This window comes from Ooceraea biroi, chromosome 7 (assembly GCF_003672135.1).
Source record: "Ooceraea biroi isolate clonal line C1 chromosome 7, Obir_v5.4, whole genome shotgun sequence".
In the NCBI taxonomy this organism is placed as follows: domain Eukaryota; kingdom Metazoa; phylum Arthropoda; class Insecta; order Hymenoptera; family Formicidae; genus Ooceraea; species Ooceraea biroi.
In genome coordinates this window covers 16157169-16184785 of record NC_039512.1, presented here as the reverse complement: position 1 = coordinate 16184785, position 27617 = coordinate 16157169, and the positions used below count along the sequence as shown (strand labels likewise).

The following is a 27617-nucleotide window of genomic DNA, read 5'->3' as shown; positions in this document are numbered from 1 at the left end:
CATGAATTAAGCGCACGAGAATGGAAAGTAATCTTATCTAAGCTTATAAACGCATAAATGCAATTTCATCATTAGAAAAGTCCCGCACGATTCTTCCATTTATTCTTTAATTATTTTAATTAATTTAATCTTTAATTAATTGAAATACTATTTAATCGCCAGACAATTATATACATTGGATGAAATTTTTTCTTTCGATCAAACTGGCTATGCTAGATGGTTAACAATATTTTTCATAGCATAGCCAGTTTGATCGAAAGAAAAAATTTCATCTAATTAATCTTTAATTATTTTTTAATTAATTTAATCATTAATTATTCTTATTTAATTCTGTATTTATTCCACTCAATCACCCGATTCCGCGCATACGTGTTTGCTTATTTATTTTCTTGATTTACTTCTGAAAATCGCTCAGTCGAGAGAACGGCGCGCCAGCAGCGGCCGATGGGGTCGCTCGATAGCTCGCTGTCCGGGGTGGCGCGGTTTATCCCCATATACCCTGGCACACATGTACACGCTGCGCGAGTACGCGCGCCGGCCTGACAGATCGGAGCGAACGGGAACGGCGGTCATTCAGAGCCCAACCAGCGCGCCGTGCACACGTCTCGTCCTCGTGCACCACGACGTACGCGGCCGCGATCGTCACTGGGGGAACAAAGTCGGTGCAAGCGACGAGATTAAATTCGCGGCAGTGCGAGAGTTTCGATTTTCGAAGCAGGCAGAAGCCAGGCGGGAGAGCCCAGTGACTCCGGAAGAGGGATTCGCGCCATGGCCGGCGTCTGAGATCGATCCGCGAAGTGCGTAACACGCGCGCGTGAATTGTTCACCCTCGAACTTCTCCCGTTCTCGTCGGCGGCGTCAGTTTCTTCTAACGAGAACATCCCCCAGTCCGCGAAGAACGTCTGCGACTACGGGTGAGTAAACCGCAACTGCGCCGCAGCGCACGTCGCAGGGCGGTTGCGGCGCACGTTCTGCCGCGATGTTGAATGAAAAGTTTCGCGAAATTCAGCGCTATCACCGGGGAAGGTTTGGTCGAGGGTGGAGAATTCGATGCGGTTGCGAGGTCCGCGATTTTTTGGCTGGATCAGGGGAAATGCGATGTGGTGCCTCGTGCAGGACGGTGCCGCGCGTTGTGGCAGTATGGCCGTTCTCAAAGGGCGCGTTACATCATCTAAGGTGGTTTTGGATGCACGTATTTAGATGAAAAAGTTAAGGGATACATTTCCGCATGGATCGAGTAAGATATGCGTGACGTCTCCAGTTATGTGAAATACCGAAGCTACAAATAACTCGCATTAATATTTCGCGACTTTGGTATTAAATTATTTATTATTGCGCTTCGCTATATCCTTGTTACGTTGTTAAAGAAAGGGTAACTTGTCGTTTGAATGCTTATTTTGTGCTAAGTTGGTTTATTCCACACGTTATATCATACAAATTTAAAACGTGAAATATAATAAAATTTAAAATATAATAAAAATTTATATATTTAATTAAAAATTTATGTATTCAACATTATACATAATACAGTTTATTATGAGAAAAGTAATTTAAAAGAGGCGACAAATATGATATATAATTATTTAGTATACAAAATTTACTTTTAATTAATTTTACATATAATAGTATACAAAAGATAAATGAATCTTTAGTGGGAAATTTTTAAGGCGATATGTTTCAAAAGATTGTAAACAAGTTTTGTTAATTTACCGTTTTGATGGTTAGCACGTGCTAAGTACACAATATATTTTTTAATATATCGATCGTATTTTATAAATAGTAAACTTTCACTGCAACGTCAAATATTTATTCTTTGCGAGGTAGCGTATCATACTCGTATATATTTTATACTACAATATAACGTAAACCCGAAAGTATAAATGTACATAAACCTGCACATGAATTAAACGCACGAGAATGAAAAGTAATCTTTATTTAAACGCATAAATGCAATTTCATCATTAGAAAGGTACCGCACGATTCTTCTGATCCATTATCCATGGTACTATTATGGTACTGTTAGTAGCTTTTCCATCAAGTATTATAAATTTTTCCCGTTCTTAAATTAGAGTAGAATAATAACAAATTGGCTAGGATGCGTATAAATCACTCCCATACAGCGTTTATCATCGAAGATCTCGCAAACTCGGATCTCCCAGTACTCGTTCACGGGAATCCTCCTAAAACTTGTTTCACTTCCGCTTTCAATTCCTCAGCCCCTTTCATGATATACCCGTGTAACATCAGAGGCTTCTTATCCACGCGATTGGGAGGCGCGAGATGGGAGTTCCTATTTGGTCGATTTGGTCATTATCGCGCGGCATTACACGACGAAAACTGGGTTCGGAAAACCCGGTCGGCGACCCACGTGGCCTATTGATTTTCTCGTCGGCCGCCACACGCTCGTTCTCCGCCGTTGAGAACTGGCCCTTTCGCCATCGGATAACGTCGCGCGAATATCGCGCAGTCGAGTACCCGACGAGGATACTCGAGATGTACACGAGAGGCAGAAGCGCGTACGCGAACCGGAAGTTCGTCGCGTTTATTAAATTATGCAAAGAGTACGGGGCTCCTGTGCTTCACGCTCGTAATTTTCTCGATGAGGAGCACAGCCTACGCTGTCTCGAGTTAAACGGAGAGATCTTATCACGATATTGTGATATGCACATGATATGATATGCACGTCCGAAATTTTTTACATGACTCTTATCAATGACATTTATCAATTGCAAAGGTCGACGTTATTTTCATACGATGCTTCATGATAACAACAATTTGATTTTTGCACATGTGAAGTTGCATGTGGATATGCATTTATTAATAATAAGTCGAGAGATTCTTAATCCTAAAATAATATTATAAAAGAATTATTAGAGGAAAGTCCCCGATTATGAGATACCATATCGATTTTGCCGAATGTAAGGAAACCTATAGGCAGGATTTAAAATGTAATACGTTATCTTGAAGAGAATTTAATAAGCTTTAGGTTGGTCAAATGAAAAATCTAATTTAAATATTATTTTTTCTGGAAATTAAAAAAATTTGAAAAAAGAGCTTTACGCAGGATCGAGAAAGTGTGCTCCTAATATAAGATACCTCGAGAAATCGGTGTTAAAAGTGCAAAATACATCAGTATTGCAATTAAAAAACTTTATTAGATAGTTTTATAAAAATACTGCTGCCACAGCCTTCGCCAAATCTTCACGATTCCACTGTCGACGCTTCCTCGTATCTCTAACCTCCATAGTCAGATTCTATAAAAATTAAATACACAAAACTTCGTAATATAAATTCGTATTAACTTTTCTTTAACCGTAAGTAGTATTTTCTTTCTTTTTATTACACTACATAACCTTCATATTCGAGCAATAATTATCTCATATTAAGAGTACCTTGAATATCTCATTATACGAGCCACACGCCTAGCGGTTCCGCGATCATGAAATCTAACCTCTACAATTAAGCAATTCAACAAATCGCGTATTTTCCTGTTACTACGATTCTACTCTATCATCGCATACTGAATTTATTGCCAACCATTTCTTTATTATATAATAAACAAGGTTTAAAGACTTACCTCAAGTTCCTTTGACATGTTCACAATTTCACAAACCGTTTCTTGCAAAAGCTAAACGCAATAACGAACAATGAATTTTTCACTAAATACATTTTGCACCAAGAGTAATAAGTTCATGGTGGAACTAACAGATGGTGCTCACTAGTTTAGCAGAAACCCCATTATCTCATATTAGGAGCATATCTCATAATAGGGGATTCTCCTCTAGTAAATTCATAATTGCAAGCATATAATTTATAATTATGCCATAAAAGACATTTTCAATGGTGTCTTTCTATTGAAAATCGTAAAAATAAACTTTGCAAAATCTTTTAATTTTATCAATTTATATCGCTTTCAATATAAAAAGGATAATTTAAGAACAAATATCTATAGATATTTTGCAAACAGTTCGAAATAATTGCAGTTATTTTAAATAACCGAAAATTTCACATATAAAACTAAAGAGTATAAAAGTGAAAATTGACTCTACTTTCTGTTCTATTTTTTAAGATATTATTTCAAGAATATTATTTACATTTCTTCTCTCTCACATTGGACTACTCGTATTAAAAAGTTTAATATATTAAAGGATATCTAACTTTGTGATAAGTTATTTAATTTTACTTGTGGCGGTAAAAGTTTTAGGCAAATAACATATAGTTGTATTATTTTGATTTTCCTAGACAAAATTGATGTTAGAAATGAGTTAACAGTGAACGGGAAAGAGCAATTTATCATTCTTGGATTATAAAAGGTACGTCATCGTTCTTCGTGGAAGGTAATCAATGGCTCCGGTGTCTTGCTCACCGTAGATGCCTTTAAGCACAATTCACGTCAGGTCAGCACGCTAACAGACACAAAGGTCGGTTTAGGATCAATAAAAAGCAATGATGCAACATTCGGCCAGACTTTCATGGGCACCATGACATGTCGCGACCTTAGTCAGCACGCGTCTGAATTGCAACCGTGAGATCTTCACATATCTCTAACATATATTTTGTCCATAATGCATAAATTATTTTTCTATTCAAGCAGATTTTATAGTTTTGCAGCACAACTCTTAAATTTTCGACACAATATTACAAAAATTCAATAGAAATAAAAATAACAATATTTAAATAAATATTATACTATTACATAAATTAATATTATCTAATGCAGTAACATAAAATAAAAATAAAATAGGAGAATGACAAAAATGATACATTATGTAAACTATATAATTATATGAATTATATTTATATAATTATAAATAAATAATAAAAGCATATTTTTATTTGATATACATTGGAAGAAAATAATTTAAAAAATGACAGGATCTGATGCCTAATGATTAAAGCGCACGCGAAAATCCGTTAGCTTCACAAAATTGTGTTACGAGATGACAATTTCGTGGAACGTCGGCGGATTGTCTGCTCCAAACTGGCAGGCATTAGAGGGACCGGTATTGGGGAGAGAGTCCTAGATAATGCCTGTAAGGCTTGGACAAAGCCCCTTCGAGCGCTCGTTCACGAATTACTCATACACGTGAAATACATGGACGGATACTAGGTGTACGTAAGCATCCGTATACATACACATGATTTTTCGTACGTGTAATGTGTCTCGGGCAGCTGAAGCAGTATGAATGCCAGACTGACGCATTAAGACACTGAACGAAGGGGGTTTTACGGTACGTTTCCCCATTGCGAAACGCCACGCCACAGCCCTATATAAAATCGGACCAGTATAAATATTTGCGATGCCGAGACGTGCATCCAAAATTTTAGGAATTTTTATAACTTCAGGATTAAATGGCCTAACTTAAGATATGAATTAAAAATCTCAAAATAAGAAAATATATATTTCTATGCTCATAAATGTTTTGTTTAAAGGACCGTCTACAGGATGGTCGTAAGATTGCAAGCAGTAAGAAGTGACCAATCGAAATCGATTATTTCAAAAACTGACCAATAGAAACTCTTACTTCTTACTGCTTGCAATCTTACAACCGTCCTGTAGACGGTCCTTAAGAGATATTGACATCTAAAATCGTGCATAGAAATGATAAATGTATTGTATGACTGCTAACAAACTTATTTCCATAACTGTACATGTCAATATTGATTTTATAAAATCGGTACAAAAACGTCAATCGACATATCGATGTTTTAATAGCTTCCCACTTCTTATTACTTCGACTCAATGTGGACACATTCCTGCAATTTCTATAATCTTTTTAAAGATGTTCCGCTAGACATGAGAAGGAATTCATGGTTTCAATTAGATGATTGTCCTGCACATTACGTAAAGGTCTACGACAATGGCTAAATATTCATTATCTTGATCGATGAATTGGTCGTCCTGTGACTTGGCCTACACGCTCTGCAGATTAGACACTTAAATTTTTTACGTAAGGTGCTATTAAAGACAAGAAGTCTACGAAAGACCGGATAATGACATTAATTCTTTATAAAGAAGAATTATTAAAGTATGTGAACCAATAACAGCTGTCCAGAGTAGCTCTACTATGCCTTGGCGCGAAACACTACTGTCTCTTGATGCGGAAGAGTAAACAAAATTTGTGCTAAATATAATTCCTTTTAATGGATAGTCTAATTTGAAGATTTGTAATGTTATTACATATTTTCACGTCTTTCGTTCTTTTATTTTTAAATTTTATGTCTTTTATGTTTTCTTATTTCTGAAGATTTTCTTTGCCAGGGAAAGTGGAGTATGCACTGTAGCGTGTGCTTGGATTGTAATACGAGATCATGATACTTGATCCTAGACATATCGTGTCTATCGACAAATGTCATTCTGCAACGTGGCTAAAGATGCTGGCCACGTGCTAGACTTGGGGGTGGGAACAAATCGTTTCCGACAATCAATCCACATGATTGATGCGTACTGCAAGGGCATTGACTTTAGGATACACGTTGAGACAAGTGCAAATTGCGTCCTGCCTCAAGAAAGGCCTCAAGAATATTTATCAATGGCAAAAAGCTCGAGTATTTTCTTGTGTACTTTTTATCTGCTATAAATTTGTTAAGTAACAAGTTTTCTTAGGAGTTTCTAAGTAAGTTCTTTCCATCCCCATAAGGCTATTAGGGACTTTTAGCTCTCTCATGTTATTCTTTTAGCTTGCTTATTAATAGTTTAATCTGATTTTTGTCGGGAAGAAAATTAGGTCTAAGCGACATATAGTTTTTTAGGCTGTAAGAATCAAGCAATTAGTAAATCTGCGGAATCAATGAATTGAAACGGGATTGGTAACGACTTGGACTCGGCGACTGATCGACAAATCAGACGATTGTAAAAATAGACGTTATTACATGCTCGATATTTCAGATTAATGAGCGTGCGAACAGGTGTATGTAATATATGAACGAAACAGGTTTATCACCTTCCCACGGCGAGTCACTTGTCAGGTGATAGTGAGGTGTGTACCGATGATCACGCGTGCGATTGGACGGGATCGAGCCCGGTAAACGACGTGGTAGTAACACAGAATCCGATTGATTCTCTCCAAAACTGTTTTCATCGTCAGTTTCGCAGCTGCTCTCGCGACGTAACGTTTACTTCTTCGGTGTATCAGATGAGACGAGATTACGCGAGGCGCGCAGACAGATGACAGAGTCAGATACAAGCAAGTATGATAACGACAAACAATTTTTTTATCGTGATAAAACTTTATAAATAAGAACTGTATAATAATAATATTAAAGAGTTATAATTATAATTATAATTATATAATTAAAGAGTTATTACTATCATTAAAACTGTAGAAACAATTAAATAAAAAAAACTTCTTCATTATTTAGAAAAGAGTCTGATCAAGAAATTCAGAAGTTTATTAGAGATCAAGATATAAAATTCGGAGAACAGAGTGGTACAGCGATAAGAGCGACCGCACACGTCTTCATACGGTAGACGTTCAAGACTCTTTGTCTAGACCTTTGTCTCTGCGGCTATTTTTCGGAACATTCCTAGATATTTTGACAAATAGTGCCAGCGAACAAAGGAACACGATTCCGGCGCAAACAACATGACCTCTTCAGGTTGCCTAACGAGTGTTCAGAAAAACCAATCTGGTCTATCCAGAAATCGTTCTAAACTCGCGCTCTTACAAAACGAAATATTAGCACTTATTTAAAAAAATTCGTATAATATTAGCTATTATATATTAGAAATTAATCATATTTCATATTTATTTTAAAACATCTACACACTAAACAACTCTCCTTTCAACACAGACTTCTTCATCAGGATCATTCTACACACACATTTCTACTTTTATTAAATAAAATTATTCTTTTCTTTTACAGTCGTCGTAACTCGAATGGGTTTAATTGCGTTCTAACAAACTGATCGTTCATATGATTCATATCGGTGGAAAAGTCCGAGAAATATTTTCGCAGGACCTGTTGCCGGTACGCAGGAACTTGCTGTGCACCACGAAAGGCTCTGTGAAACCGTGAGACGAATCGAAATAAAAGCGACCTATATCTCCCACGCTGACAATGAATCCTCGCTCGCGTTCTTATCCGGAGTACCCCCGCGTACGCAACGAGAAAAAGGGAGACCTTGTTCTCCGGGATAAATCGACCCTGCTAGTTACAAAGTAAAAGTCGCTCCCGCTCGGGCATCCTGCTTTGCGGAAATGTCGAATGCATTATTCAAGACAAGGATGGAAAACATCCTTCGGGAGAAAGCGCCGGTCGCAAAATATAGAGCCGCGATTTACACACGCGTCTCGCTTTCTCGCATTACTTAAGGATAATGAAAGAAAAGGCGCGAAGACATAAAATCTCTCTGCTTTATGGTCTTTATGGTCAACAGGTAACATCGTAAATTGCGTTGTTTTATATTCCTGGAATCAAGGAAATGATTGAGAAATGAATCGCTAATAATCTTGTGGAACCTGTTGAATTCTCTATCCTACCGTTCTGTTAATCCTATCGACCTATTTTTATATATAATAATTCGTGTTGTCTACGAAAGTTAATTGTGTGTGTGATAAAAGTCATAACTTAGCGAAAATATAAAATAACAATAAACATAAAAATCAAATAAGTATAAGTATGCAAGAAAGAGGAAAAATTTCATAGAGATTTACATGATTTATTGCGTGATTCGATACTCGATGCGATTCGATACGATTATCTCAATGTAATTATCGATTTGCTACTCTGCAATGTGCAGATGATCAATGTAGAGGAACTGATAACTTGTTACGTAAAGTATTATGCCATACGCGAAATTGTACATGCAAACAAATTCTAAATGCTTATCCGTATAATGTCTCGAACATAAATCCATTGAATACAGATCAACTCATATAGATACGAGCCATGCATACCACGTGTAAATTAACAATTGTTAATCTTGTAACAATGATAAACGTAGGAATGCATAAATAAATTTACAAGTGGCATGACGATGTTCGCGGGAAATACTCGAAAATACTCGGAAAATCCTCTGTTTTCGGAATGCAACGAAACCTAGCAACAGGTCAGTTACGTACTAAACAGCTTTCTGTTATATATCTTTCTGTTTAAAAATACAAATACATTCCAGTAGACAACAAAATCGAAGCACTGTAATAAAAGGATATCATTAATTGAAACAAACTATGTTTTATTCGTCTCTCTTGAAATCTCCTGAAAATACGAACGAAATTATAAATTTATTTAATGCAATCGATTTAAATAAACATGGTGAAGAATGCAGATTATTTTATAAAATTCTTTTTAAATTGTTTTATATTAAAATTGTTTACATCACACATTAGATTTCATTTTGATCAATAAAAGATATTAATTCTGTAATATTAATTCCAAAGCATAATATGCATATTTTTTTTATTAGTAGAAATTTTGAACTGAATTAATATAAAGAAGAAAAATATAATAAAAATGAATACAAAGTATTATGCATTGTGCATTGCAGAAAAAATGTCAAAGTCAGGGAGCATCAAAGATGGTGAGAAGGGATCATATGATCCGATCCCTAATACTGAAAAGGGCAATGACGAGATCAAACTGGAGGCGAAAATGTCACTTCTCAACGGAGTCACCGTCATCGTTGGTTCCATCATCGGTTCCGGTATCTTCGTCAGTCCAACTGGCGTTCTTAAATACACGGGAAGTGTGAATGCGAGTCTTCTTGTGTGGACGGCATCTGGCATTTATTCTATGGTACGTCTTTTCTTTTCTTGCAATCATAAAATATATAGTTTAGAGGTAGTTTACTGCCAAATATCGTCATCAGTTCTTTTCGATAATATAAAAAATGCAAGCAACAGCTTATTTTGTTATTATACCAAATGCGAAATAATTAAAGAAGTTAGTTGCAAGAATTTCCATAGGTTTCTAAATAAAACAATAATTTATAAGCAAAGATAATTTCTTTGTAAAATTTATGTGTATTTATATAGGTATTTCGTGTTTGTGTGGGCATAACTTATCTTTAATTTATTTCGTTTACTTGCGTCATTATGACCGAACAAGATCATAAAAATGCATTTGTGGAAAATGCATTTGTGCGTTTAAATAAATGAATCGATTTAAAGAAACAATACAATGGTACATTTCAAAATCAATTATACGATGTACATTGACAAAAAGAAAGATAATTTCCTATTACGTTAAAGACAGTTACAACTAAAGGAAAAAAGAACAAAATATGCGAGGAGTATATATTATTCGAGAAAGAAAAACGCGCTTATCAAAAGTTGCAAGTGTAGTTAAACTTAAGCATAAACTAACAGCCATCTAAATTGATAAACATTTGCATGTAGATCGCAAATGTAAAAAGAAAAAATGCAGGCAATACCTTGTTTTGCTAGACGCGATACGAAAAATAGTTGCAAGAATTTCGATAGGTTTCCGGGTAAAAATAATTTATTAATGAAGATAATTTTTCTATATAATGCATATTCCTACATGGATCTTGTGTTTGTAGATAAACAAGTTATCTTTAATTTATTTTATTGTGGCCATAAAAATGTATTCTAAATTGATGAATATTTATTTGCATGCAGATTGCAAATATAAAATGACTGAACAAGATCATAAAAATGCATTCTAAATTGATAAATATTTATTTGCGTGTAGATCGCAAATGTGTAAAAAGAACACGGATATAAAAATGTGATTATTATTAGATATAAAGTAATCTTCCAATAAATATGCTCCAATTTAATAAAACGATAATATATCTATATTTTATTATTATTCCTGTTTTTCGTATTTACAGGTAGGAGCTTATTGCTACGCCGAACTCGGCTGCATGATTAGAAAATCTGGCGCTGATTATGCATACATCATGGAGACTTTCGGACCCTTTTTGGCATTCGTCAGACTGTGGGTCGAGTGTATGATAGTGCGTCCTTGCAGCCAGGCTATAGTAGCCTTGACTTTCAGCGTCTATGTTCTCAAACCACTCTTTCCGGATTGCACACCGCCCGATGACTCCGTCAGAATGCTCGCCGTCTGTTGCATATGTAAGTAAACGATAACATATCCGGAATCGAATTCCGTGACTTTTAAGTAGTATAAACAGTTTTTTTTCAACTGATCATACAATAAAGAACAAAATAAATTATTATATAAGAAAACTGTGCCTGTTTAAAACTTAGGAGAAATAGAGTGAAAAATTTGAGATTTTCGGCACAAAGTAAAATTTACATTAAATATTTAAAAATATATGTATTTATATATTATTAAATATTAAATTAAAGAAAGAAATTATTTAATATACAATAAGATTTAGTTTAATGTTTTATATTTTTGGAGATTGATCTACTTTTTAAAAAATTTGATGACATCTTTGGCTTGAACACATGTGAATCGAATATCTTATGATTTATAAATGAAAGTTTCTTTGTCTCTATAACCCTGGTATATTGAATTATTTGAGATAGTAATGTTTAACAGCAATTAAGTTTATCCGTTGAGACATTCATTGTACCCAATTGCAATCAAACAGGAGCAATGTCGATCCTCTGGGACGAATAATCGTAGTACAATACCGCGACCGAGGATTGAATTTTATTGGCTCGTGCGTTCATCGAGCATTAACGATTTCAAACGGGCCGACCATGTGACTCACATAGAAAATTCGTCTTTCTCACAGCAATCATGGCCCCGACCAATTGTAAAATGTCATCTCAAAACTTTGATTCCCATCCTTCGTTCCTTACGCTTCTCCACTGTTTCGCCATTCACTTTTCATCCTATTCTTTGACCTTTGTTTTATTAGAGACGATAGGAGACAATTTCGACGAAGTCTTCGACGAAGGAATCCCCTGAGCAAAAAGATCGACGTTATTCTAATAACTCCGAGCTCTGTCATCTCGTTTTTTGTCCTTGGCGTTTTTCTCCCTCTGTTCATTTTCTAGAAAGGACTCAGCCATTCTTACCGCGTAACAAATACAGATTGCAATTGCGCGTTGTTACTTGTTAGTAGAGAAAGTTGTACTAATAAAACGATTTAAAAGCTTCGAAATAATCTTCTTTTAGTATATAGCTATAATAAACTAAAAAAATGAGACAGAGAGTAAAGACAAACGAAATAGAATTAATGTAAATAATTATTGAATATACAAAACTTTTTCCGATTTTTAAGAAGAATTGAAAGCTGATAAGTTATACTATTGGCGTGAATTTTTCTGCTAGAGAGCGCGAGCATGAAACTCAAAGCCATTCGCGGTAAACAAACCGCAAGACGAGAAAGAATGAAAAAAGGTCTTCAAATTAATCTCTCTTTTTTTACCTTGAGCTTTAAGCGATATAACAGAGCAGCAAAGTAGGCATCGTAATCGAGTTCCGTAAATTTAATCGATACTTTTTACTAATGTGCAATAATAATAGCATCACCGACAAGTGACTAAATGCTTCGCTTTTCCTTCTTCCTTTTCCATATAGAGAAAATTACGCGGTCACGACAATCGCATTTCTTGGATATTTATTTAATTACTTTCATTTTCCGAACACTACAAAATTGCTCAGCAACAGAGTACGTAACATCGTTGATCGTATGATTGAATGCCGGTAAATAACAGAAAAATTTGCTCATGGTCACCGATAGAAATAGATGACTAGTAACGGATCATGCCACGGAACGGGGCGTATTCTCATGAAAATTCGAGGACGCACGCAATTTCCATATGCCTTTTTCCAACTTCATCTGTTTGCATTTTCGACCAGCGTTTGATAAAGAACGCATTGGTCGAATAATACCAAATATTTAATATTTTCGCAAAATATTAAAATGAAACATTATTTAAATATTAACTAACAGAGAAAGAGATAATATTTAAATCTTAAGAGAAAATCAAAGAGAAAACAGAACAGTAAAAATATAGAAAATATAGTAAATGTAATATTATACATAATTATTTAAAATATTAATTAATATATGATATATAATTGTTTAATAATATTAGAAACAATTATTTAATTAATAATGATTAATAATCATAATATGCATAATTATAGAAATGATCTGGGTGTCCAGTATAAAAGTTTGTTTATGACAAACGCATTTTGCGGAGAAGGCTACGACCACGAGTGAACGTATCGTGTTCCTTGCGGTCGTTTGACCGTGCACTTCTTTAGCTTCGATATCATTGCTACGTTGTAGGATCGTTTTACAAATATGCGGGTATAAATAAACTTTCAATCAACTATTTTGCAAAATACTTGATAAAGCATTTCACAGATAAGAAGATTGTCTTAATCTTCTTATTCACCGTTTGATCCAGTAGACAAATTACATTCCTTTTAAATCTCTCTTCTTCGCGAAAATAATGCGAGAAAGATACTGCCAGATACATAGCAACAAACAGTTGTCAGCGACGGTCTGTAAAAACTCATCAATATATTCGAAGGAAATAAGATTCGTCCTACAGTGAGCTCCATTTACTTTCCGATAAATCGTTCAACAAACCGGGAATAGGTTTTCCTGCGAAGGAAAATGAAGCGTGAACACGTTCGATGTGACACGATGAGAATGTCATTTGCGAATAAATGAGCGCGCGTCGCCTATTCCGCGTTTCCAACATTTAATGTCAAAACTAATGACGCAGATATGGTAGCACCTTGAAATTGTAAATAATCATAGCTGAAATGTCAAGCTTCATATAATGCAATCACTCATCAAGAGATGATCAATTTGTGGGAACAAATTTTGAAAATCATTCGCACCAAAGTCTGGACAGTCTACAACTTAATTCTGTTTTTCTCGCGCGAATCGATAGCAATCCGTCTCCATTCTACCCTAACAAGTGATAGAGATCAATGACCAGGGCGCTCGCAGTATCTCTTTGTTTCTCGTTTGCGTCGAGCGCATTGATGAAAGAGTGGTGATACATTTCGCGATATTCAATACCGACGATCAGACGCTAGCTGTTCCTGGTGGTCACTAACATTCGCCGACGAACTGTGAATTATGAAGTCGCAAAGCTTCTCCTAACACGTTTCGCGCAGTCTTGTATTTCTGTTTTTTATAAATACAGGTTCTAAAACATTAAACGATAAAAATGTTTGATTATATATTCAATTACGTCTTAAAGACGGACTTAGACATTCGCTTAATCGATGCGTGATCGCGGCGACACGTAGAGCGGATTGCGGAAAGTGGCGATCGGGAGCGGGCCGACTGGAGCCGCGGCTGGAAACGTCGATGGTCGCCTCGCGAGTCAAAAGCCTGATGGCAATCACGCCTCATTGTGGGCAAATGTAATTTAATAACGTCATAACTGGTCACTACAACAGCATAATTCGCCAAGGGGGGGGATGACGGTGCGAAAAGGAAGGCGCGAAGGAAGGACAAGGCGGGTGCACGAAGGGAGGAAGAAGAGGAGGAAGAGGAAAGGGCAGACGGAGTCTCGCGATATTTCTGCACGATGTTGCATCAGTCTGCCGGTATTTCTTCTTCCTTTTCTTCCATGCGAATCTGCCAAGGACGCGACGGAATCGTTTCGAGTCCGAAGTCGAATTTTTCGCATACCGCGAAGGGACGCAGAGTCGAAAATGTTTTGCTTCCCTGAAAATGTTTATTTAATATCTGTTGTCTAAGCAAAAAATATGAATAAAAACCAAAATAAATTCTATGTAGCCTAACATCTGCAAATAACTGCATGTAATAACGTAAATGAGTGAATATTTAATTTATCTGCTATTATTAAATAATTATATTTTTCCATTACACAATTTGTGATCCAATTTTATTATTAATTCACTTTGTCACCGCTGTCTCTTCGAGTATGCCGTTATTTTGCGGAATAAAAATTGCCCTACTTCATTTCTGTCATCACTAACAACAAGCCAGAACCATAAATAATGATCAACGATGTTTATAGAGCCCATATTGCTGATTCCCAACAATTACGCTGTCAAAGTTAAGCCATTGTTTCATATGACCGAAAGTTTTACACCTTTTTCCTCGATGACGTGAAGTTACCATGAGGATTATCACGAAAATCGCTACGCTTCGCTGCCAGCGAACCGATCTGCGCCAATAAAACCATATTTATCGTGGCAATTTCTATTTACGCGAAATCCTTGATAAAACGGACTGACAGAGTATTGCGTCCACAAAATTTTCTTTCTAAAGGGAAAGAGAGTCAAATAGAGAGAGCATAATATCCTGTCGTTTTCGAAGAGATTGATAAGCGGCGCGCTTCCACCCTCTTCGTCGCGGTTGCTAGCTTGTTGAGGCCGTCGACGTGATGCCATTTAGTCTGAAGCGAAGAAATCGCGCGCGCAACCAGTTCCATTGAAGTTAGCACGTTAGCCGGTTATAACTCTCGTTATCATGATGTTATGGCGGCACGTCGTGAGCAAGTACTTCAAAGTGAGCAACACGTGGGGCCAGGTGGCACGTGCGACCACACAAGATTCTTAATTAGATTGACTCAGTGTCGTTCATGCGAGTCGTAACGGAAATGATATGCATATATTACTCTGGCGATAGGCGATATCAAATTGGAAAATAAGCATTTAATTGCCCGCAAATTTATGACAATCCGAGGTGCGTGAGAACATTGCTATACATCATTTGAAGTGATAAAAAAATGTAAATTAAAAGTAAAGTGATAAAAAGAAGATGCGATGCTGAACATTGTATCTTCTTTTATCACTTTAATTTTGACTTTTATTTTCTACGTTTAATTTTCTGTGATAATTTTTATTTTCTATGATAAATAATTATATAAATAATTTGTGTAAAAGTTAAAAATAACTTAATCCATTACGTACGCTTGTGTATTTCAGGTGTGCTGGCTTTTATAAATTGCTGGGACGTCAAGTGGGCGACGAGGGTACAGGACATCTTCACGTATGCGAAACTACTCGCGCTGTTCATCATAATCTTTACTGGGGCCTATCAACTCTGCATTGGTGAGTTTAACCGTTAAATCACTATAATATTAACGAGCTTTTTTTGTATTGGCAAAACTTTCGAGACTTACATTACAGAGTTAAAGATTATGGTACCGATGTCAAGGCACGATCGCGTGCGGTTCATAATGGTTTGCAATCAGTTGCAACAATCCCAAGCGACGCTAATCAGCGCCGCGTGATATCATTTGCGTTCTCAGTGTTTTGTGCGCCTATACAATTTTTCTCGTTTGGTAACGCGAACGCGATAACAGAAAGAGGAGAACGGAAATTTTCGCTCACTTTCGACCAAGTAAAAAGAATGTCTTGCGTCAGATTGACTTTCTCCTCGTAGATGATTGTCTATCCAGTTGATCAATCGGGTCTTTTTCGGCACACCGACTATATGTCTTTCTTTAGATGCGTTTTTTTACACTTGCTGTGTCACGGCGCGTTACGTTGGAAGATAACATCACAAGGAACATAAAAAAGTAATAGAATAGAAACAAGTTCTCTATTGTAGTGAGAGCAATATCGGATGCCATTGCGTAAAAGTATGAAGCAAGGGAAAGATTTAAGACGATTCTGATATCTGTAGAATATCTCTGCAAAACAAAATTCGTGCACAACGGAGAAAGTAAATCCTAATTTTTGAAAAATATTTTCATTGATTACAGTAATATATATATACAGGGTGTCTGACATAAGGCGGAAAACCTCTCCAAAAAGTCCTGTACCATTCTGCAAACAACCACGTAAAATTTCGAGTAATTAAGTAAAGTTCGCTAATTCAGCGGACGCGATTGGCAGCGAGCGAAGTAGGCATGAATGACGTAAAAAAACGGCTAGTCGCGCGCGCGACGCGATATCAACGAGTATCGGATTACAGCGGCAAGCGAGACGACGCGTCGACAATAATTTCTCAGCGTCTCATTCGCGCGCTCGTGTTGCCGAGAAAGTGTTGTCCACGCGTCGTCTCGCCCGCCGCTGTAATCCGATTATCGCGTTCTTCGAAATACGCTCGCGTCGCGCGCGCGGCTAGACGTTTCTTACGTCATTCATGCCTAGTTCTCTCGCTGCCAATCGCGTCCGCTGAATTAGCGAACTTTCTTTACCTAATTACTCGAAATTTTACATGGTTGTTTGCAAAATGGTACAGGACTTTTTAATTCAGTTTGACGAGATCTACCTGTGGGCGAGAGGTTTTTCGCCCTATGTCAGGCACCCTGTATATGTCAATTCTTGATATTAAATTTCTAGCATTCAATCTCCCAAATAAACTTCTATCAAAGTAATTGAATATAAAAAAAAACATAGAAAATAGTCGAGCCTTATTATTAATTTGTACAAAGGAGAAATTTTGTGGAAGACGAATCCAATTTTTGTTGGACATCTTGTCAGCACTATATACATTTGCCGGACGAGACAATTTACCCAATCAAAAAGGTGGATTAAATACGCAGGCGATGCGACGTGGTCGGTGTGCGTGCAAGGAATCACTTAAATTGGACTATTCAGCGAACCAAGTGGTTCCTTGACCATGGTACACGACAAGCATCTTAGTTCTGACGAAACTTTTCTTCGACCTTGCACGTCATGTAATTCTTTTTACGTTAACAAACCCGCTCGAAATTCGTTCTGAAAGGAATTAAAATACATTAATTGCAATATAAAAAAAATATATATATAGAACATTATAATTAAAGCTCTTATTCAAACATAAATGAAATATCAGTTAGTAATATTATAATTATGTCTGCGCTTTATATATACAAATATCATGTTAAAATATTGAGTTTGATAATATTGATACAGAAAGTATTAAAATTAAGAATATAAAAATGATAATTATATCATTTATTTCTATCGTAGTACATGAAATAAAAATTTACATTGGTGACACCTTCTTGTTTGCTTTTTCAGGACATACACAATATTTTACGTTCGAGAACACTAATACGGAAGTCACGTCTATAGCCCTCAGTTTTTATTCAGGCTTGTTTGCTTACAATGGCTGGAATTACTTGAATTTCATAATCGAAGAATTGAAGGATCCCGTTAGGTGAGAATCACAAAGAGACATGTTCATTTCATATTAAATATGATACAAAGTAAAATATGATTCGACAATAATTTAATAAATTAATAATCACCTGTAATATCTTTTTGCACTATTGCGCGCGTATAAAACTGTGTATTCGTCTAGAAACCTACCGAGGGCTATTGCTGTTTCGTGCACTCTTGTTACGGTCGTCTATGTCTTCACGAATATGGCCTTTTACACAACGCTGAGTCCAGTTGAAGTGCTCGGTAGCGAAGCTGTGGCAGTGGTAAATAATGGCAAATATGCTCTTCTAATAAGCTAAAAGAACGGAGACTTTTTCATACAAGTCTCATTAAAAGAAATATAGAATAAAAGATTATGCGAACCTAATCTTACTTTTCAAGAATAAAAACTTTTTCGATCTTATTAGAATCTAGATATTTGTATGATATAATATTTACACAATCTCTATTCCTATTATAAATTATTATCAATAATAATTTATAATAATTTATATTAATGTTAATAAATTATTTTACATACATACATATGTATATAAGAGTTGTAACTATTTGAAATAATTTTCTCATGATATAATATCCATAAATTGGTTCTATTGTTCGCAGACATATGCAAACAGATTGTTCGGCGTGATGGCATGGACGATACCGGTTTTCGTAGCTCTATCCACGTTCGGCGCGGTTAACGGCATCCTGCTCACGTCTTCCCGGCTCTTCTACGCGGGTGCCTGCGAGGGTCAGATGCCAGAGATATTGACAATGATTCAAATTTCTAGACTCACACCTACGCCCGCCGTAATATGCATGGTAAATCTTTTCTCTCGAATCCACAATTTTCTTTCAGCTTGATGATTCCTTGTTGAAATATAAATTGAATGAGGACTATACACTACCGATTAATATATTAATCATATTAAATGTAAGTCGCCGATTAATAATCTAAGAGCTTTTTTGTTGGCAGTCCAATGTGAACTGTAACATTGATTGACTGAATGTTGATTAGAAGAATTTTGAAGAGAGTCGATCTCTTGTGAAAGAATTTAACGAGCAAAGCTTTATGAATAACGCTCGCTTAAAATGATTTTATTAATTTTTAACGAATTGATCGGAAGATCAGTTGTAAATATTTCACCGAATTTATTTAATTTTTTCTTGAGAAAATATCCTAAATTACGTATCGTGTCAATTCTGTGTAGAGATTAATCTTATTCCCCTTTGTTGACCAACTCGATTGCTGCCAGTGTCGGCAAACAGGAACACAAGAGGACCGGTAGATTGCTTCCATCGAAGCAATCTGCCGAAGTTTTGTTGCGATGGTCAAACTTATTCTGTCAGAATTAAGACCGCTGATTGTTGCTAAAGAAAAACGTGAAATCGTTAATTGGAAAATCCATTTTTCTTTTCAGGCCTTGCTGTCCATGCTGTACTTATGCTCTTCCAATATTTCTGCTCTTATCAATTACGTCGGCTTCGCGACTTGGGTACGTACGACTTTCGTTCGCTGAAATTGCTAAAAAATATTCATCGGTGCAGTCATTCATAATTTACTCGAATCAAAATTGCGAAGCAGTTGGCTTTCCATGTTTATCGCGTAAAATATGTAAATGATATTTCGTCCTGAAGGCCGCGATCGCGCGATTTCTACGCTTACCTGCTCGCAGCGAATATTAACTTAACTGCGATAATTACTTAATTGGCCCATATGTAATTACCTCAATGTAATTACTTTTGTCACCAATGGGACAGTGTGTCATGATATATATAAAAGCCTCTCAAAACTAAAAAATAACTACTCTGTAGCTGCCGCTACATTGTGCGTAATACGAGTTGATCTAGTTCTCAGTCGACTAATAAAGATCTTTCTTAGAAATTTTCCTTGAAATTTAGAGATGATTGTATGATGTGTGAACTCGTTTTTCGGACTATATCAATCGATTATATTTCTAGGAGATTGATATTTTTCATCTAGAGTCATGTTTCTTATTTAACTTTTGACATTTAAGGCGTTCTTGGAATATTCATATAACTATTTTACATCTCAAAAACATTGGTTTTCATTATTTACTAGCCTTTTTTTAGTCAGGTTTGGAATTTTTATTAATTATAATAAATTCAGTTAACGATTTGTAGCTGAGTATAGGCGTCTCTGTGCTGTGCCTTCCGTGGCTCAGATGGAGTCAGCCGAACTTGTCGAGACCGATCAAGGTGAATCTTATTTTTCCGTTCTTCTACATCTTGGCTACCCTCTTCGTTACCATAGTTCCGATGTATGCCAGTCCCGTTGAAACCGGTGAGAATTTATGATCATCAATATACATTACGTATGTTATATGAAAACTATGTCTCAAAAATGATTTTTCTCTCTGGTTTTCAGGATACGGCTGTCTGATGATACTTTCGTCTGTACCTATTTACTTTGCCTTCATTGCGTGGAAGAATAAACCAAAATTCTTTCAGCAGGGAGTTGGTAAGTCCAATAAGAGTAACAAAAGATACGTCATAATCACATATCAAAATGAAGTTTTATATCGGACATTATAGCAAACGTAATACTCAGTATTTCAAAACTGATAATATTAAATTACTTTCTTTGGATTATTTTTCTAAAACTTGAAATAGTTAAATTCAAGTATTTAATACTGCCTTTGAAAATCAAACTGAAAAATCAAAAAGGACGAAGAATATAGTAATTTCTTTGTACATAATTTTATACATTTAATAAAATTTTATTGTAAGCAATGTTTTAGTTAACAAGATTCGAATCGGATATACTTGATTTACAATATAAAGATTATTTTCTATAGACGCGCAAGTTTTCGCGTCTGCTTCCTACTTCGTTTGTTTCTGTTTAACTGATTTATTCCTACAGGCGCCGTCACCCAAGCTTTGCAGAAGCTGATGATAGTCGTGGGGCCACAAAAAACAAAGGTTTACAATACACTGTAACATAGTTCTACTCTCTCGTCATGTCATGCATGTTTAGCACTCATCTATTTTTTTGCTTTGTGCTACTATGTCTCAACTAATAAAGAAGAACAGCTATTTTTCTCTTATCTTTAAAGATCACTTTCGATTCACCACGCATGCCTTTGATGCTCTAATGATTTTCTCTTGATATATATGGTATATCATGCATTCACATATTACTCTGTCTCAATACATTTTTTTTAATGAACGAATTATTTATTCCTTTTGCATTTTTATAAATTTGAAAATTCAAATAACAATTGAATTTTTGCCTGATGCTTGTTCATCTCGCTTACCATTCTTTCAGTTTGGAATATTGCTGAATTTTATCAATTTCTGCACAATCGCAAGATGAAGGAGTACTTATTTATTCTATACAAAATAATCTACTGTACTAAACACTTTTTTGAATAAAAAATTTAAGATTCAAAAAATCTGACTCTGATACAAAAGCTTTTTCTTTCAACATTAATTTTTTAAATATATCGGAACTCTAAAATTACATTCTTGTTAAATCTATTTGGTTTAAAAATAATTTTTAATCAAGGTAAAGAATTATGAAATTAAAACAGATTCATAAAATTAAAAAATAAGTTGAAATATTTGAATATATATGCTATTGATTAATATTTGAATATGCATTAAATATAAATTTAAATTATTCTTTTGAAGTAAAACATCAAAACGGCAACTTTTATTCGTCACGGTCGCAACATTGTTTTATCAATTACGAGTAATTAGCTAATTGAGTAATTGCCGTGGCTTTTGCCTGAGTTAGCTAGGACATTGTTGAGATTTAATTTCGCACATCACACACTGGCACTACACAAACATGCCCACGTCGACACACCCAACGTACTAAATCGAATCTCTTTCCGAGCCCTAACTAATTCTGACATCATCAACTAACAACAGAGGCAGCTGATTGCGCTGTTGACTACTTCATTTCCTTGCTAGAACCGCACTTGCATCCAAAGTTCCTGGGTCACCGTACGCGCACGTAACACATCGTTCGCTCTTGTTGCAGTGAGCACGACGAAGCTGCTGCAGAAGGTGATGTTGGTCGTCGGCAAATCGAAACCCGCTCAGGTGTAATCAATTAAGACAGATAGTGGATCGAGATCGGGATCGGCGAGTCTTTTCCAAAAGTCGAGGAGAATCCTCGTCAATCTTCAAGTCGCAGTTAGTGACCATCGTTTCCTTTCTTCATCCAGAAAAAGAAATAAGTGGCGATGGGATTAGACATGTTTAACCGGAGTCTATGGCGACGTTGATTCAACAGATCGGCATATTCTTCTTGGCACTTGGAGGCTGAAGAGGAGGTGTCCTAGAACAAGATGCAGCCATATTGCGCCAGGACACTGAAAAATTTCGACGCGGACGAAATGGCTTTGCCCTCCGGATCCAGATCTCGTTGGCAAATTCCCACCAGGACTCACCTCCCGGAATAAGGCTGTTACCCTTTGCTCGGTTCCGCGGCGCAAGGATACACGCGATGACGAGTCATCAATTCCGCTCCGCGATTTCTCCATAATTGTATGTTCGTGCTTCTTAGTGATAAGTTAAATGTAATCAATATCCTTAGTTATCATTATTATTAGTTCATAGCGCTGTCAGTATAAATCAGGTGTTTGTGATTACTAGTGTCGCGACGTGAACGTTGTTTCTCCAGGCAACAGCTCTGACACTCGAGTACTTTAGCAATTTACTCGGCTACAGGATAGAATGACTGAAAGGATAAAGTACAATCGGTTACTATAGAATGTCATAAAGATACATGATTGATTCGCCGCGTCAACGGACACTGATCGCGAATACTGATAGCACTATCACTGCGCCAGGTGTCACGACAAGTTTTATTTGTACGATTATATCATGCTTGCAATTCCGGCATACGAAATGAAGATAAAATTTATGTGCGGCTATGTATCGCGACATAAAATCGATTTCGACCACAAGCAACGAAATTTGATTTACTTGTTTAACAGTTTATTTGTTTGGTTTATTTATTTTAATTTAACAAATTAATCTGCTAAATTAAGTATAATTTATAAATTGTAAATTTATAATCTAAATTATATTAATCGCTACAAGCTTTCCTCTTCACACTAAGCTAATTTGTTAAATCTAAGAGTAAATATAGAAAAGAACCTATTACAATATAAATTGTATACTCGACTCAAGTTTTATATAAATATTTATTTATAAATGTTTATATAAATATTTTGAGTCGAATTCTCATTTAAAATATGTATATATACACATTTGGAAATATCTCTGGATGACTTACCCGGCGATATTACACATATCGCTCCGAATGGAAGAAAAATAATTGTAATTGCAGATCGCGATTATATCTGTCTGTGTGCGACAGTTCGTGTTAAAAATTTTCGGAGAAAATTTGAATTAAGAGGTTTGGTCACAGTGCGCTAGGAAGTTGAGATAACGATCGAAGATTACTGTAATTAAGCGCTGTTATAGCCGTAGTTTCGATAGACATTTGCTGTATGTGCTATTTCGCTATCCGTTCTTCGTTATCTCAACTTTGCAGTTTTGGCACTCGGACATTGCATTTATAATTGAATTCCACGTGGATCGACGTCCATACACGCTGGTGAACATTCCATATTCCATTCCATTTACGATATCGCTTCTTTTAAGTTCTGCACATTGCATCTGTGTCACATTCAGCTACGATCTAGGGATGCAAATATCCAAAAACGATATCGAGATATATTTATATTCAGAATATTATTTTAATATCCATACCCGTAAAGAAAATATATTTACATACTCTAGTAGTAGAGACGTTAACGTTTCCGATTATCGAATAATCGAGTAATGAAAGGTACGCCACGAATCTGCTTCAATCATAAAGAAAAAGACTTTACATAATTATTGATTATATAAAAAAAAGAAGACTAGAGAATGAAAAATGTGATAATATATAGATGCTGATATGATAATTCTATTTTCCTTCGTATAATTTTGTGCTTGTTGAAAGACAAAACCTTGTTGTAAACATTCTGTCTGCAGAGTTTCGTACCGGATAGTATCATTCAGTTTTATTAAGAATTTTATCAGAAAATAGATTAATGAAACAAATGTATTGTAAAATTCTCCCCGCGTTTTACCACAAGAGAGATAGAATATTTTGATATATCGTTAATATATCTTGCATCCCTGATATATATGTAAAGATATCTGCGCGCACGTGCGTGCGGAAATTTAATCCCTCGTTTCGACGGAACGCACTATTAAAAATTATAGTTTGCTTCTCCATTAAGGTAGTACCGTTAGTAACTATTTTTAATTATTATATTAAGTCGTCACGCATGCGGTTTTGCAAAAAAACGGAGAAACGGGGGATTAAAAGAGTGCATTTGTTACGCGCTGGCACTCGATTGTCAACGTCGCATAATAATTTTACATTTTACTGCCACAATGGTGATAAAATGCGCGCGGGTGTGCGTGTGTACGTGTGTGTGTATATGTATATGTATTAAACGCAAATACACGCGGATACAATCGAGTATGATCGAGATAAATAAAAATTTTGAAAGAAGACCAACACAATTATAGTCTTCTAAAATTCGGAAAAAAGAATACGTAATGACAATTTTGGCAAAATGCAGAAACGACTTTTAGGAAATATTCGGACGCGTATTAAGGAAATATAACGATGGTAATAACATTTACATGTAAAGGATGAAGAGATCAGCTTGGAGTTGACCTTCCGGTTGCATTAATAATTTATTAATTAAAGATTCTTTTGTAATCTTCAAGCTAAACAGACAAATTAGGTCAGTATCTTTGGTTTTGGTTTTATCCAAATTCCTCTCTTTAAATATAAATTAAAAATATTACATAGTAGTTTGCAAATTTGCAATATGTAATATTACTAATTCTTATAAACGTTATAAATTTATAACGTCTGTATTGCATTTATTTCTGCATTCATATTATTGACAAAGTAATCTTAACTTTGTTAAAAAAAACATCGAATTAATTATCATATCAATAGTATATCTGTAGCTCTATAATTTCGTATGTATTTTTGAGGACTTCTGAAATAACGTAAATAAAATGCAGTTTACTTTTGTAATTGATGATATACATGTGTCTCAGATTTCTTCTGAATAGCTGATTTCCGAACATTTGGAGAGACGAAAATTTTGTTTTCAAAATATATATTATAATTTTTTTGTGTTCTGTTGATATCGGCAACATGAACTTATAAAGTTCATTTTGATTGAGATGACCAAAATACATAATTATTTATTGAATTTCTAAAAAAATCCTTATCTATTCTGAAATTGATTAAGTATTAACAAGAAATTTAAGAAAGAAGAAAAGAACAAAGACATTTCACCCGCCATCGATTGCATAAAAATGCGTTTCTGTCGACGCTGTTGTAGATTGCTCGATCTTTAGGCGTGTGCCTTTCAAGACATGATTATATTTAAGTAGAGTCTCGATTTTCGTATGTGTGTTTTCGAGTGTAGCGCCTTAAATATCCTGGGAACAAATTTATTTGTTCAATGGAATTTTAGTTGTGGCAGTATCATCATCCCTTTCATTTCAAATTTTATGGTATATTATTCTCTAGCAAAAAACTTCTTTTATATTCGTTATAGCAGCAGTTGGTATTATTATTATATACTGTACTTTGTACTTTTAAGACTTTGATTTTAAGAGCGGAAAAATGTGTGTAATCCTCGGCCCAGGAAATGACACCGTTACACATATCCGTAGTAGAGTCTAGGACCAAGCGCGTTTTTTACAGGGTGTTCTTCAAACGAAATCTTGCGTGATTAAAGAATCATCCTAATTTTCTATATATAGTTTTAGTTATCGCAGTATCATATTTAGGAGACAGCTCGGCGATTTGTTCTGAAAATATTGCATATTAAATTAAAATAAAATATGTACTATGACCATAATAGTTGAACGTTTGTAAGACGAAGTATGAAGGAATAATAGGTGTTGTAGCGTCATAATTTTTCTTGGTACGAGACAATAACTCATAAATTTTGATGATTTTATCTTCATAACAGACGAGTCGCCGACGTATGTTATTCATCACAAATGATAATTACCTAGTTCTTCGTTATTTAGCTGTATTTTTATGGAGCATGTTTCGAGAATCACAAACACTCATTACAACGCTGTTCAGGGTGCCTGCGGGTGGGACTTACATGACGTAAGATTGGATTAAATTTCATTAGTTAATAACTACTCTGTCTTAAAATTAATTATTATAGCAACATTCTAACAATTTACACACACGTTTTTTAAATTAATGTGCATGTAAAATATCATTGATACATTCAACAAGTGTCAAAATCAAAGAGGACTTGACTGACAAAATTCATATCCATATAAAAAAGTATGTCACAGCAAAGAGATACCAGCAGGCATTCTGATTCGTGACAATAAGGCATTAATGAATTAATCGATGGTAAATTAGTTGAGAGAGGGTGAGAGAGTGCGCAAAAGAGAGTTGAAGAAGAATATTATTAATATGTGAGTGCATATTTTATATTAACTCTTATGTTAAAGCCGGTTGAGATACGGGTATGCGTTCGAGTCGATTTTTAAGAAATCTACCCTTAATTAACGGTGAATAATGAATTGTATAAAGTAACGCATCACTTCCTTGCGTGACGCATTATGCATTAACACGGAAGGTAAAAGCCGTAGCTTAGGATCTGAGCATGTAAGAAAAGCGAGAAAAGAGGAAGATATATATATAAATACATGAAGAGCGAACTGTGACAATATATTATATTGTGTAAATATCGTGTATTAATTATTATTATCCTTACACACTTATGACTGAATAAACGTGTTTGTTGAAACCGGAAAAATGCAGCCATGATTCTTCCCGTAAACGCATGTTCATTATTTCGCTGTAATCCAAAGAAATAAAAACAGCGTAGAGAAGTGAGAAAGAGAAATAAACTAGATGACGAGTCTGGTTATATACGTATTTATATTTGCATGTATAAACATATAAGTTATAAATATACAGTGGATCCGCGTATTTATAACTTACACACAATAATATATATGTATATATATATATATATAATATATTTATAATATTTATAATTTTTCTTTCTCTCCCCACAGCAGTAGTGTACAACGTATCAAAGTTGTAAAAAAGAAAAGAAAATATCCATTTGGCTTTCCGTGGAACAGAATGTGCTACTTTTTTACATCCTCACACGTTCGTGTCCTCGGAGAGGATTGTCGACTTTGCGCGAAATGAATCGAGACATCGTTCATCCACTTAAAAATTCACTGAACGTCCGAGAAGCGTTTCGAGGGTATTAAACTATTTACAGAACTGCACGTGTGTGTCGCTAAGTTGCGCAATAAAAACGTCGAAATTTGTCGCGTATGGATTTCCCTCGTGTGGAAACGTTCTTGTTTCCCGAATTAACCGGGACGCAAGTCTGTTGAGAATTGCCAATCGATCACCATATCGACCATATTGATCGTTCATCCGGCGACGTTACTTTCCGTTCTTCGGGCGGATGCCGAAAAAGACAAGCGTGAAAGTAATCTTGCACACGGACTCGGACGCGTCGTCGATAATTCAAGACGCTTAATTAGGCTCTCGTATTGCTACGGTTTATCCTCTTGTCAACGGGCTT

The 27617-nt window shown here is 35.5% G+C and overlaps 1 protein-coding gene across 4 annotated transcripts; it reads left to right on the top strand.

Annotated features, from left to right (window-relative positions):
- The first annotated feature begins 519 nt into the window (after positions 1 to 519).
- Positions 520 to 26751, top strand: LOC105275029 (large neutral amino acids transporter small subunit 1). Of its 4 annotated transcripts, XM_026971392.1 has the most exons (12): positions 8672 to 9052; positions 9491 to 9738; positions 10799 to 11045; positions 15820 to 15945; positions 17848 to 17986; positions 18131 to 18254; positions 18595 to 18795; positions 19395 to 19469; positions 20119 to 20278; positions 20363 to 20455; positions 20858 to 20916; positions 21983 to 26751. In XM_026971392.1, exons 1-12 carry the CDS (start codon positions 9031 to 9033, stop codon positions 21983 to 21985), a joined length of 1497 nt encoding a protein of 498 aa, XP_026827193.1. In that variant the 5' UTR covers positions 8672 to 9030; the 3' UTR covers positions 21986 to 26751. The 4 variants fall into 4 exon arrangements, with proteins under 4 accessions (XP_026827194.1, XP_026827191.1, XP_026827193.1 ...); XM_026971393.1 differs by lacking the exons at positions 8672 to 9052; positions 21983 to 26751 and adding an exon at positions 520 to 914 and having other exon boundaries at positions 20858 to 21381; XM_026971390.1 differs by lacking the exon at positions 21983 to 26751 and having other exon boundaries at positions 8668 to 9052; positions 20858 to 21381.
- Positions 26752 to 27617: the final 866 nt, after the last annotated feature.

Excerpts from the sequence above, each read along its gene's own strand:
- LOC105275029 (XM_026971390.1), top strand. The coding sequence starts at position 9,031 with ATGCAACGAAACCTAGCAACAG. Across the intron at positions 15,946-17,847 it reads GGCCTATCAACTCTGCATTG|GACATACACAATATTTTACG; the intron begins GTGAGTTTAACC and ends TTGCTTTTTCAG. Across the intron at positions 20,456-20,857 it reads ATTCTTTCAGCAGGGAGTTG|GCGCCGTCACCCAAGCTTTG; the intron begins GTAAGTCCAATA and ends TTATTCCTACAG.